At 38.2% G+C, this 13,166-nt stretch overlaps 1 protein-coding gene and 1 long non-coding RNA gene across 5 annotated transcripts in view; one reads left to right on the top strand and one right to left on the bottom strand.

Moving 5' to 3' along the window:
• The window catches only part of LOC108504513, a 3,782-nt gene extending 3,238 nt beyond the window's left edge, over positions 1-544 (top strand). Inside the window, exon 3 of the long non-coding RNA XR_001877143.1 lies at positions 353-544. This is a non-coding gene — a long non-coding RNA (uncharacterized LOC108504513). The remainder of the gene's footprint in view (positions 1-352) is intronic.
• CHD7 (chromodomain helicase DNA binding protein 7) overlaps positions 1-13,166 on the bottom strand; it is a 130,755-nt gene that overhangs the window by 53,919 nt on the left and 63,670 nt on the right. For all 4 annotated transcript variants that reach the window (XM_017829638.1, XM_017829639.1, XM_017829640.1 and 1 more), the window contains one exon: positions 2,979-3,400. In XM_017829638.1, coding sequence (XP_017685127.1) covers positions 2,979-3,400 — 422 coding nt within the window. The remainder of the gene's footprint in view (positions 1-2,978; positions 3,401-13,166) is intronic.

Below are 13,166 nucleotides of genomic sequence, written 5' to 3'. Positions count from 1 at the left end.
TTCAGAAATCTAAAAATCACACTACTCCTTCCAGTGCTTAGAAGTAAAATACTGAGCAATACAAGCAGTAGTAGTAAAGACATGCCAGAGACTAACTTTATCAAAATATTTTACTTCTACATAATCATCCATAATCTATATTAACTTTCATTAATTTCAGTCATCTTAACTACTATACTACTTCCTTTCCATAGTTAGTGCCTCTGAAATACTGCGGCTCATATGATTAAACATTTGGACTGTTGATTTATTTAAAAACGCAATTCAATGATCTGTCACAGGTTCCCCAGTCTGTGATGTTGCCAAAGTAAGCAAATTTCTTTCACTGATTTAAAATTCTTTGGCAGCACAGCATCCCAACACAGTCTCCAAGTTCTTCAAAGAAGCTTGATACTGAAGCTGACAAGACCACAAAATGAGAACAACCTTGTTTTCAAGAGAGCACTTGGTAACAAGAGACACAAGCCTGCTATGGCAAAAGTAGAACTTTCTCCACATCCCTGAGCAAGCATAAGGAACATCGAATGCTCTTAATGCTGCTCCAAACACGTTTCTCTCACAGGTAAAACAAGACGGGCTTAGTACTTACTAGAACACTGAAAGTCACCTAGCTACCCAGGGATGAGAGTCGTTGCATGGGAAAGAAGATAAAGACTCTCCTACAAATACCTCTAAGAAAGCAGTGATTTGTTCCTTCAAAGGAAACATTGCTCCTTTAATTGCATGGCATGTCCCATGGCTCCTTTAATCTGCATGGCGTGTCTCAAGATTTAAAGACACACCTAGAGATATTAGGATTGAGTGGATGGGACAGACCAGCTCAGAGGTCTTGATGTCCAGCACAACCACAGGAACCCATGAATGGTTTTTGAGGCAGACTCCTTCTGGTCTATTAAACAAAGCTTCATTGTAGTCAAGTCTTTGTAAAACTGCACTAATTGAAAGTCCTTCAGTTAAAGATTTTTTACTTTTTTGTTGCAAAAATTGCTGGGAGATGCTCAATACCATGAGTTATGTAGTCTAGTCAGCCTTTAAACCTGTGAGTCTACAGAACTGGAGCATCTCTCTTAGAAGGAAAGGCTGAGGGAGCTGGGCCTGTTTAGCCTGGAGAGGAGACAACTGAGAAGAGATTTAACAATGCATACAAATAGCTTGCTGCTCAGTGTTGCATGTTTCAGAGTCACAGAATATTCTGAGTTGGAAGGGATCTACAAGGGTCATCAAGTCCAACCCCTAAGTGAATGGCCCATGCAGGGGACTGAACCCATGACCTCAGCATTATTAGCACCAAGTTTTAACCAACTGAGCTTATCTCAGGGCACCCACTGGCAGGACAAGGGGCAGCGGGTACAAACTGAAACACAAGAAGTTCTATCTGAGTATGAAGAAAAACTTCTTTGAGGGTGACAGAGCACTGCAACAGTGCTCCAGAGAGGCTGTGGAGTCTCCTTCCCTGAAGATATTAAAAACTCGCCTGGATGCGATCCTGTGCAACCTGCTGTAGGTGAACCTCCTTTAGCAGGGGGGTTGGACTACATGATCTCCAGGGGCCCCTTTCAACCCCAACCATTCTGTGAGACTGTGAAAACGTTATTTTAGCTGATACAGTATTTTGGTGTGAAAAATACATACTGTGTGATATATAACTTTTTTTCTAGGCTGTGAATTGCTGCTACGTATGTAAACCCCATCCTTAGGACAGTTTGGTACACAGCCAAAGTAACTTCTGCAATAAGGATAGGCTGATCAACTCTAATTTACAGATCAGTTAATATAACCTGTTCATGACAACACTTGATTTTACAAAACAGTGTTTATAAGTTCTTCAGGAAATATTGTCTCTGCTAACACTGAAACTTCTCCGTCTTGCTAAAGGAGCAAGTAACATCTTAGTGTCCATGCCTTGTTTAGCCATGTAGCTGGATCAAACTTACCCAATAAATAGTCAATCTTGTAGAATACATGCAAGGCTGATTCATTAACTGCAATTTTTAAACCCTAATACAAATAGGTTTTGCAAACTGATTTGGATTAACCAAGTCTGGCTGTGCTTCCATCTGGAAGTTATATTTTATAACGTTAGCCACATCTTGAAAAACATATTCAGATGTTTGGAACAAATTCAGAACAGTTGTAAGAAATTCTAGGTACAAATGAAAAAAAAAAATTGAGCTTTAATGTCTTTTTCCTCTGCATTTTCTTTCAAGTAGGCATTTATAAACACGGCATTTAAGGACTTGAGGGGCAAGAAAAGAATCTGTATTATTGTCTGTGATGTATTTACTCATGTATAACAGCAGTTTATTCTTTCTCATGCTACTCTGTAGCATTTTAAGCCTATCCTGAGAAAGGGACACGAGGCTGAATGAAAACAGTTAAGAAACAGGGTTCAAGCATCTGGTCTGTCCACAAAGATTTTCTGCTAGGAAAATTGTCTTTACATTAAACAGCAAAATGAATATAATCCCCACAGTGAGGACCCATCAATATCCATATAAAATGCCTTTTTAACAGCAGAGCACAACCCATGGGTTGTGTTAGTATAAAACGGTGTCTCTAAGGGTTGTACAGCTTATAACAACGTGAGCAACCTAATTTTTTTATTTAGGGAAAAAGATCATCAAACTTTTTTACTTTAAGCCTTCATCTCTGAATGTGGTCAAAGCTACATCAATGTTGATAATGACAAGAGAAAGAGTCAGTTTTGAAATCCAACACATCCAGAAACTTTTCTGCCTTGAAAGGAAAAATTAACCTTCTGCCTTTCCAGCTTGCTTAAAATAACTGTGAAGCCATAAACAGGAAAGTCAAACAAGAGAAATGTGCCCAAGCTTCTCAAAAACATGATGTTGTAGATGGTAGAAGGCAAACGACAAAACAAGATTTCCTCTCCACCCACGCCATTTAGCACAGATGCTCTAGAAATCCCACAAACACACTGTTTTTCTCTGATCGCATATAGAAGTTTCCTGACTTACCTAGCCTTTTTGCTGGTCTTGGGTTTTGGCGTGGTATTTTTTGCTTTCTTTTCCTTTGGCTCTTTAGGGGTCTTAGGGACTTTGGGGGTCTTGGGTTCCTTCTTTTCCTTGGGTTCTTTAGGATCCTTCGGTTCTTTTTTTGCCTTGGGCTTTTTCTTTTTCTTCTTCTCTTCTTGGGAGCAATCCACTGAATTTCTGCTTAGATTCTGGCTGTCAAGTCCCCCAGGAAAGTCTTCCTTACCAAAACCTTTGCTGGGACCTTCTGCAGCAATGTGATTGTTTTTCTTTTTCTTTTTCTTTTGCTGTGGCTGCGGCTCAATTGACGGCAGATAATCATCACTTTTCACTAGCTGGGTATTCGGTCCACTAACCTGAGTCATATCCGGCACTGGTTTCTCTAAAAAGGGTTCCGATGGAGAATGCTGAGAGAGATAAACAGAAACAAAATTGGAGATTTGCAACTTTGATTTCTAAAACTTTGCTCTTTTGGAGCATGATGTAGTGGAGGTAGAAAATACTAAGCACAAGATTAGCCTGTTAACAAGATTCAGCATATCTGAAACACTGTGCAGTAAAACAGTAAAGAACAAAGCTTTTTGCAGTCAAAACAGCAGCAAAATGACCAGAAATTCTTGATATGTCAAGGGTAAAATTATTCTAAAGCTTATATATAAAGTGGAAATACAGAAAATATTTAGTCTTCAACATTTAGATGCAAAAGGAAAGCAAATGTTGTTTCAGATATTTCAAAATAGTTGTTAGTAAAATTAATATCTTGTTACAAATTATCCAGCTGCATTGAAATTTTGTTTCTAGACATTCAAAGGAAAATAAAGTATATTCACAGGCTGTATTTATAAAAAATTAATCAAGGCAATTTACATTGGTTCAGCTGTGACAGGAGGTATTTTGATCAGCATGTGAAGGATTAAGCCACTTGAAAATGTAATATAATGTTACATTTTATGTCAAAAATCCACAGCTCCCGACTTGTACTCAAAAAAGATTTGTTCCTGATCCAGACTGGGTAAAGAACTACCTTAAGTGTTTATGAACCTGCATAAACATCCTATTTCAAAGTCTCTATAGTGTATCAGGTTTACACCAGACTTACATATTATGGGAAAACCTGTGTATCATTACACAAATGTCAAATGTCTGAACTAAAAACATATTTCTGCGGTGAAAAGGTGTCCAAGCTCTACCATGACTTTGCAGCATATCAAACCTCTAAACTGCTTCTCCTGCCTGCCTGTGGTTGTAAATGCAGGACAACAGTGCTTTTCAAGAAGCAATAGCATGACACCATACTCATGCCTTTCTTGCACCTACTTACACGGTCAGACCATTTTCCCACCTTCTTTCTCCCTCTTTGTTTCTCTTCACTAAAAATTAAGCCAGGATGATTCTAGGTGGAAGAGTTCCCTACTAGCCGTGGTGTCATAGTCTTGCTTTTGAGATGTTTGATCCATTGAATTGGGGAGAAGAAAGGTGTATAGCACATCAGAATTTTACTTCTTGGAATAACAGTGCCTGTGTAACTGTAATGTTCTTCACATTTCCTTTTCTCCACTTTTTATTCAAACTGCACTTAGAAGTGGCAAGCGTGCAAACCCAATCCCTGAGCGTAAGGAGAACTGATGGGCATACACAGACATACACTTCACCAACCTGGTTCTAAATAGAAATGCAGTTAAGATTTAAGAAACCAAAGTCTTGATATCATTAACGAGAAAGTAAATGCATGTGTATCTTTCCAAATACATTAATATAATTTTCTGAATGTAAATAAACTGAACTAGTGCAGTCCTATCTACTTCTGGCATTTCTTTACAGTAGCATAAAACCAGTGTGCCCTGAATACGCTCATATACTCAGAAGCTACCCAAGCAGCAGAAGGAGCAAGGCTGCCCAGAAGTGAAGACAAGAATTTTTTCTGCTGTCTGGGAGAGCTTTGAATGGTACATGCCATACACTACAGTTCTTCATGGAAGAGACAGGACAGAGGAAGGCCTGATTGACAGACTGAAGGTTTGGGTCTCCTTGGCTTAAGCAAGAACTTCCAGGGTGACTACTGCACGTTTCTGCCTTCCATCTGTGGAAGGCAGAAACCTGCCTGCAACCCCTGTTGCACCTTTTTGTGCAACAGGGTCTAAGCTGCAGTGGAAACTCAGCACTGCATTAGCACCAACATCAATCAGCCCCACCTCAAGCCCATCTCATGTTAGCCATCCTGAAGTATGAAGCAACATCTGTTCTAGAAATCTGTAGTCACCATCAACACTTACATCTCTATGCTGGAAAGTTCACAAAAACTGGGTATCTGTATAGAAAACACTGATCCCAGAAAGACAGTGGTAACAATGAGCTCTGCAGTCCAATTATGCATTACATAAAATAGAAATATTTTGAAATGTTCTAATTGTTTCTGAATTTGGTTGACTGAATTGAATGTCTCCTCAGATTTGTTCTGATGCAGAACAAAACAGTCTTCTCTCTACCTCAGACTATTATGTACTTGTAATGTTAAACTTCTTTTTAGGTAGGAAAACACACCTGTAGTGTAGATCACCTGTAAGTACTTCTTATCCCTTGGTTTTCAGAGCAGTACTTTTAACATACATTTTTGTAAGGCAGTCAATATTATCTGCCATTTCATATCTCATGCCTCCCACATTTTGCAGAAACCTTAAGTGAGAGTTTCAGCAGTTTCTTCACCAAGCTGTCCACCTTAATACTCAATCCTCTTTTAAAATACTGTTCACTTGCTGTGTCTAACATATAAGAAATCTAAGGTCTTCTTTCCAATATTTGTAGATTTTGTATTGAACAAGTACCTTGCAGTTAGCACTACATTATTTGTTTGCCATATTAAGAGAGAATTTTTTAACTATCTAGAAGCTTATGCATAAGGTACAGCTTTCTAGAACAAATCAGAATTAATTGTTTATTTTTCTTCCTAAGCATATAAAACAGCCAAGCCAACAAATACTAAAACTTACAAGGAATCCAGTGATGCCATGTAAATTTAATTCTAGAAAATTTTCAATGTTGCACCTTCATTAGTGGTATGACTGTGTCACTGAAATCAATATTTGGTTTTATACATGCTTCAGTATTCAAAAAAAAATTAATCCTTGTCTCCTTTCTAAGACTTGCGGGTTGTTTTTGTTTCTTTGTTTTAGAAGTCTGAACGACAACTTTCAGCAGAGTCACAGGCAAACCTGAAAGCAAAGTTTTCCAAATCCCCACAAGACACTTCCAATCCTTCAAGATTTGACATTTGTAGTTTTAATGTAAGGCCTGACCAGAAGGTAAAGCACAGAGAATGGCAGCAATTGCTGCCACACTGTAGTACCCAGTAACTCACTTATCCTGTGAAAATTCAGATTCTTACTCCTCAGAAACCTTATCCACAAGACTCATTCTCAGGCTCTAAAACAACTTAGACTATACATTGGATTTAAATGTTATGCTTGAAACAAACATTAAAAAAACCCCAAACTTCCTGCACTTTATTTACAGTACCAAATTATGTGCATTACCAAGCATACAAATACTATGATTTTGGTTTATAGCATTCACAATCTCAGAAACATTAAGCTACAAAAAGCCAACGCTGCCCTAACTAGGCTTTGGTTGCATTTCCCATTACTTGAAAATACAGTACTTTTGCCACATGCCACTCCCCTTGCAGTTTGGCACATTTTGTAAGTCACCTATATCTGATTTTCTAAATTGCAGCACTCCTTCAAAGAAATAGTTGTGAGTGTTATTTTTCTAGGAAATTCTGTGGCTAGACTTTTGCAATATGCTAAAACGGTTTATCCCTAACCAACAACCCCACATTGCTCCCTAGTGTGAAGCTGTGTAGGAGCAGCACAAATCTAGTGAGGAGATGGGAAGCAGCTTGAAAGACGCATTTTCTTACCCCAAACCAGTTGTCTGCTCTTTCTTAAGTAGGGAGAGAAGGAAGAACAGCAAGCTTTCACTAGTAAATATTAGATTAAGCCTACCACGGGGAATTATTTCAAACAGTTCTACTTTAAATCTACAAAGGATTAGCTCTAGTTACAGGGTCACAGTTTTAACTGAAAGAACCCCATTTTCCATTTATAAAATTTTAGAAATACATATATTACAAGTCTTACCAAAAGATTGAAAAAATTTATCTGCATACTTCACAGAAATCACTTTTCCTGCTGCTTTTAGTAATAACAAAGCCATAATTTAGTATGTTGGTACAGAATTTAATCTCCCGTAGGAAAGAAACCAGTGAAGATTAAACACAAATAGGTATTCATCCTATTTGATATTGCAGCAGAATTATTTTTGGTATTATTTGAAATAAGGTGACAAAGGTGCTCAAAAATATTGCTTTGTTTACTAGACCCACATCTCTTTAAATCTTTTAGAGAAAAGCTGTTTTTGTAAACATTTAACAAAGAACAGATGGCCTGTTTTAATCATGCGAAAAAACCTGGAGCTCACATTAATACTCCTACCAGCAACTACCAGGGCTAGTCACCTCCCTAACCAGCAGCATGGCACGGTCTTCAGTAATATCATTTAAATTTACAATGGACATTTTCTCATCGGTTCTCACTGCTTGACAGTTAATCAATGCTATTAACATGCAATATCACAATGCAGGACACTCCTACAGATCGCAGCATATTAGAGCAAAACAGAGATTCTTCAGGAACTCCGAAGAGTTAAAATCATTTGCGACTCAACAGGCTACCCAAAACGGTGATATGCTTTTGCATTGTCAGTAAGAGCCAACAACATCCAAGGAAATAAAAAATGAAAACACTATTGGAGAAACTGTTTCTAGACTGCAAAAATCTCACTTTTCTGGAATTCAAACTTATTTTTAAGCTTCCAACCATGTATCGCTAAGACTTGAAAAATTAAAATCGAAGCTGCCTGCATTTCATGGCTGCGTTTTGCAGCTGCTTACACGTTCAGAGCTAAGTTCATTCTCTGCAGCCCAAAGCACAGAGAGCTGTCTCAAACCAGGCCAGTTACGTGAAGTAGCAAGAGGGACAGGATGTAGGATTAATCCAGTGAGGGTGAGTGGCAGGGAGGGAGGTTAAGGAGGAGAGTCTTTCTGTTACTTGAACAAGGATTGAACCACAATCAACTGTACTTAAGCACTGAAAGCAGCTGAGTGTCACTTCCCCATCAGAGCAGCAACTTGAGCCAATATTGAGCTTTAAGAAGTATGAAGGAAGGGCAGCAAAGTATGTGACATGACTCAGCTAACTTTTTGAAATTTAAACATCAGCACCAACCGAACAAAAAAAAAAAAAGGTCCCTTTTACCAGGACTACTTTCATTTCACTCATGGGTACTATTTCCAGACTCCCTGGTCTTTTCCATATTTTAATAAAGACTTATGATAACCACATTTTATTTATATTTTCCAGTAAAACTTTGGTTTACTAAGTTGTCTTAACAGTAAAGCAAGTGCTCAATCAGTTCCCACTGACTCCAAAATACAAATCTCTCCAGTATGATCTCCATACAGTGGATGATTTCACTTTAGGTAAATCATTAGAGAATATTCTCAATTGCAGCCCTGTTAAATTATCACCTTCGCTTTGGAAAAGTTAAAACAGCAACCTGTGACCAAAGAAAATTCTTTTAAAACAGAAGACAGACTACAACAGCGTTGCTTCTGGCAGCAGCCCTATCTAGTGCCACTATAATCATTCATTTTCAATTTATATCCTTCCTGATGGCACAGTCCAAAAGGTGTTAAAAGCCATCACATGGTGAAATCACTCCATGATTCTTTCTTTCCAAGGTTAGTGAAAGGATTCATCATCCCTCTGGACTATTTAGAATGAACTACTCATCTTGACTATCCTCCAAACTAATAATTTGCAAAGTTTCTGCATCATGTCTCTATATGTTGCTTTACATATGTTGTTCTGCAATTCTCAACTTGTCTCACCAACACTTTCAGCGTTAGGCCTCTCAGTGCTTCCTTGATCTGAAGCATGAGTTGTCTTCTATAGAGCTCTGTAAATACTTTTCACTGTCCATATGCAAAGCTCACATAGCAGTAAAAACTCCAGAATAAACAGGAATCAACACCACCTCCAAAACTCCAACCAAGTGCCAGTACCTACATTCAACAGCAGTACAACTATTTTTTCCTATAGTAGCTAAAGTCCAGAAACATCCTATGTTCACAACTGGAATAATTCTTTTTATCAATCAGTTTCTTCTCCTTCATTATGAATGACGATCCCTTCCCTTTCATGTGAAACTACTACCTTGAAGATACATATGAGACTCTTTTACTGTACTATATGAAAATACTTAGTACTAAACTCAAAATACTTTGGGGAATATGATGCTGTTAAGAAACAACTAGTATCTCAGTAATTCAGAAACCCCTCTAAGAAAATTGTAGTTCCAAAGTGACAACTGGCATTTATAAACCAACAAGTGCTGTCAGTGATCTGTGCAATAAAGGGAAAGCTATCACACCAGATGAGAATGAAAGAAGTCTATTTTACAAATAGGCTTGACAGGAATCTAAATTTCTTGACGTACCTCCACAAAATACACATGAAAATGTATGGAAAACAGAAGTTCTATTAATACATTCCTAAACTTGACAATTAAAAATCACTGTGCATGAGAAAAGTTAATGTTTTAGTAAAGTGCTGCTGCAAAACCATTTTATTTCTTAAGCAAGTCTTAGGAGAAAACAGAATATTCTAAGACTATCCTAAGTCATCCTGTGTTGTTACTGCTACTGGAAAGCTGTTAAAAAGCAGGTACAATGACTAAGTTATAACTTGCTGATCCAAAGCTTTTTTAAAAACTCTGAATCAAAACAACTAGAATTTTGATGCCAGCAGTATCCTAACAGTGGAGTGGAAGCAATTAAAACTGATCTTAATGTCCTCTGTCACCACAGTAAAAGTACAATCTTTGCTTATTTGGTGGAGCTGAAAATATCACTCAATTACTGAATTTCCAATAGGAAAAACACACTATGCACAGTACAGAGTTTCTTATTTGAGTCTCAGCACAGGTAGAGTATCAGAAGTATCTGTTTTCTGGTCATGTACTCTGTGGAGTAACACAGATTACAAAATATGAATGACACTAACGTGGCCATCCAAAAAGCAAACATTCAATTATATTTTACCGTAATCATATGCAGCAACAGTGTTTCATGCTCACAGAAAGTGAGCAACATTATTAAGCCTATGGAATATCAGCCAGTTCAACAAGTGCTGATAGCTTGTTCACAGTTCAAAAAACAACTAACTTGTCCCATAAGAGAGTTCCTAGGTTGCTGTCCATCAATCAGAATCGACATCAGTGTTGATCAGGCAATCCCAGACAACTGCCAACAACAGACAAAACAAATTAGCATTCTACACAAGAGATTGCAGTAGCAACCACATGGATTGTATGTAACTGCTAATGTCATGGTCCAAAAGATAAACATTTTATTAATACTTTTTTTGCTACAGATTACTTTGCAATATATACTGACTTAGCAGTAAGAGATTGCTCCTAATGCAGGCACGGCAGGTCCTAAATATTACACAAGAGCAACCAGACTCTCCACTCTCCATCATCACAGTACAGACTGAGAACTCGCGATTTTGGCAAGCTTTTACTAGTTCTAGCTGCAGAGACACATAGAATGGGTGGGACAATTAGGTACTGAATTCTACTGACAAAAGCTGCACTGCTCATGTTGACAGCTTGTCCACCTCAAGCTTGCCTTCCCTGCATGGCCACAGTTAAAGAAATCTTCACTTCTGTGTGCACTCCATTATCAAGCAGAAGACATGCCAAAACATGTCAACATGTTTTACCACAGAAGTTTTGCAGAGTTTATGCCATGCAGTTAATACCACAGGTGAAAAAATGACTGGCAGGTCAGCAAGAGTCCACCTGTAAAATGGCCGATAAGCATCTTTTTCTTAACACCTTACTTCTGAAAGGGCTGCACAGGTTTTATGAGGAGTGGCTGACAGAGCTGGGGCTGTTTAACCTAAAGAAAAGGAGGCTCAGGAGAGACCTTATCACTCTCTACAACTACCTGAAAGGAGGTTGTAGTGAGGTGGGGGTCAGTCTCTTCTTGCAGATAACAAGTGACAGAACAAAAGGAAATGGCCTCAAGTTACAACAGGGGAGGTTTAGATTGGATACTAGGAAAATTTTTTTCATGGAAATGGTTGTCAAGCATTGGAACAGCCTGCCCAAGGAAGTGGTGGAGTCAACATCACTGAAGGTGTTCAAAAAACACATTGCACTTGAGGACAAGGTTTAATGGTGAACACAGAGGTGCCAGGTTGATTGTTGGACTTGATGACCTTAAATGTCTTCTCTAATTTTAACAATTCTTTGATTCTGCCATATAACATCTGTATTTAAAAATGTGTGTATTTTCTTTGGGAAGTTGTCTGTGACATTATACCCAAGCACAACTTATCAAGATATCTAATGCTTACTAGAGAATTCCTTGGATTAGAGAATATCCAGGAGATTCACCAACAGATCCCTCTAAAACAAGGCGGTACCTTCTCATCTCCAGGCAAGATGAGAAAGTCACACAGTAAATAACACGTAAGGGGGAAACAGTCTCCAAAGGATCTAGTACAATACTCCAACTTCTCCAGTAAATGGCGAATAGGGGGGGGAAACATCTGCACATATTCAACTAAAACAGTAATAATTAAACTGCTATTATTAAATACATAACATTATAAAGACTAACCTAACATTTTAGCAACGTACAGGCTGAGTTGTTGCTCATGGCCTTGCCGCCATGTTACCCACAGCCCTTAAACTGCACTGTGAAAGCAAAGCAGTTCCTCCAAAATAGTGAAATACAAACATCCTCTTTCTTGTAGGCATATTTCACATCCATCCTTTGAAATACAAGGATGTATTCCCTGAGGGGAAAAGAGAAACTATACTGTCAGGCAAATGCAGCCTCCTCCCTATGCCAGCAGAATTCCCTCTGTTCAGTTACTGAACGTCAAATACATGGGGATCCATCCTCTCTGAAGGGTAACTCATTCCTACATCATTTTGTATTGCCATCACCATAGTTTATGATGCTCTGGCACAAACTATGATTTCCACTAAACACCCCATTCCCTACCCAGAAAAAGAAAACACAACAAAACAGTCCTGACTGAGTTGGTATATTAAGCACTTATAGCCTTCCCATAGTATTCACAGTGATAAATGTCCTCTAAAATTTTGTTTTTTCCTATGGAAGACTTAAAGTCACCTAGAAAACCATTCTGAGAGGGACCTTAAATAGATCACATCTGCTTCTATTAATACACTTCTCTACTGCTGTCAAATCTAAATCACAGGGACACACAGCAAACGGCATCAGGTTTATGACTAAAGAGAAAATCAAAGACCAGCATACATGGTACAAGCGCTGGTTCTTCTGACCACAGATAACCGAAAAAGTTCTGTCTGTGTTTTCACTGCTGCAAGCAACAGTAATAGTAAAAGCAAGAGCACTTTTTTTCTGGTACTTTTTACTCCACCCCTTCTAACCCCCAAAAGAATTAACAGGAAAACTTATTTAACAGGCTGTAAGTGTAAAAAAGAAAAGGTGAAAGGTAATAATATATTATCTTCCACGTTTACTTGAGAGATACATATTATTAAAAACATAAAAATACAAGGTGTATTGTAAATTCAGATGGGATACCTCTTTTTTGATTTGCCAAACCTCTAATGATGTCTTCTTTATATGAATTCAAATAAGGTACACTTCATCTTCTTGTAATTTACAACTAATAAAGTTTAGTTTAATCTAAGGAAGGGAGAACAACAATAGAGAGAAGAGCAGCATATTTGGGGTGGTTTTTTTCATTAGATTAAGCTGAAGATTTACAGACCAGGAAACATTTTTCTCCTGCCTGCTCTGCAGCACTTACGATTCAAGTAAATACAAGTTACAAAAATACCACCTGTCTGATGGACATCCTGTGAGCCCCAGTCCGTTGCTTGTAAGGACAATACTAATGCTTTTCAACATCATCATGGCTGGGCTTCGCGAGCGAAGATTTGGGAAGGACTCTACCCACGTTTGTTGCAAGTGCGTTGGTGGCTAAAAAGGCCAATATGAGATAGACATGTCCAGTTGCAAAAGGCACAGCAGAAAGACTCCTTAGG

Source organism: Lepidothrix coronata, unplaced genomic scaffold (assembly GCF_001604755.1).
Source record: "Lepidothrix coronata isolate B3197 unplaced genomic scaffold, Lepidothrix_coronata-1.0 Scaffold166, whole genome shotgun sequence".
Lineage (NCBI taxonomy): Eukaryota > Metazoa > Chordata > Aves > Passeriformes > Pipridae > Lepidothrix > Lepidothrix coronata.
The sequence above is the reverse complement of the archived record's forward strand: the minus strand, read 5'-3'. Positions and strand labels throughout refer to the sequence as shown.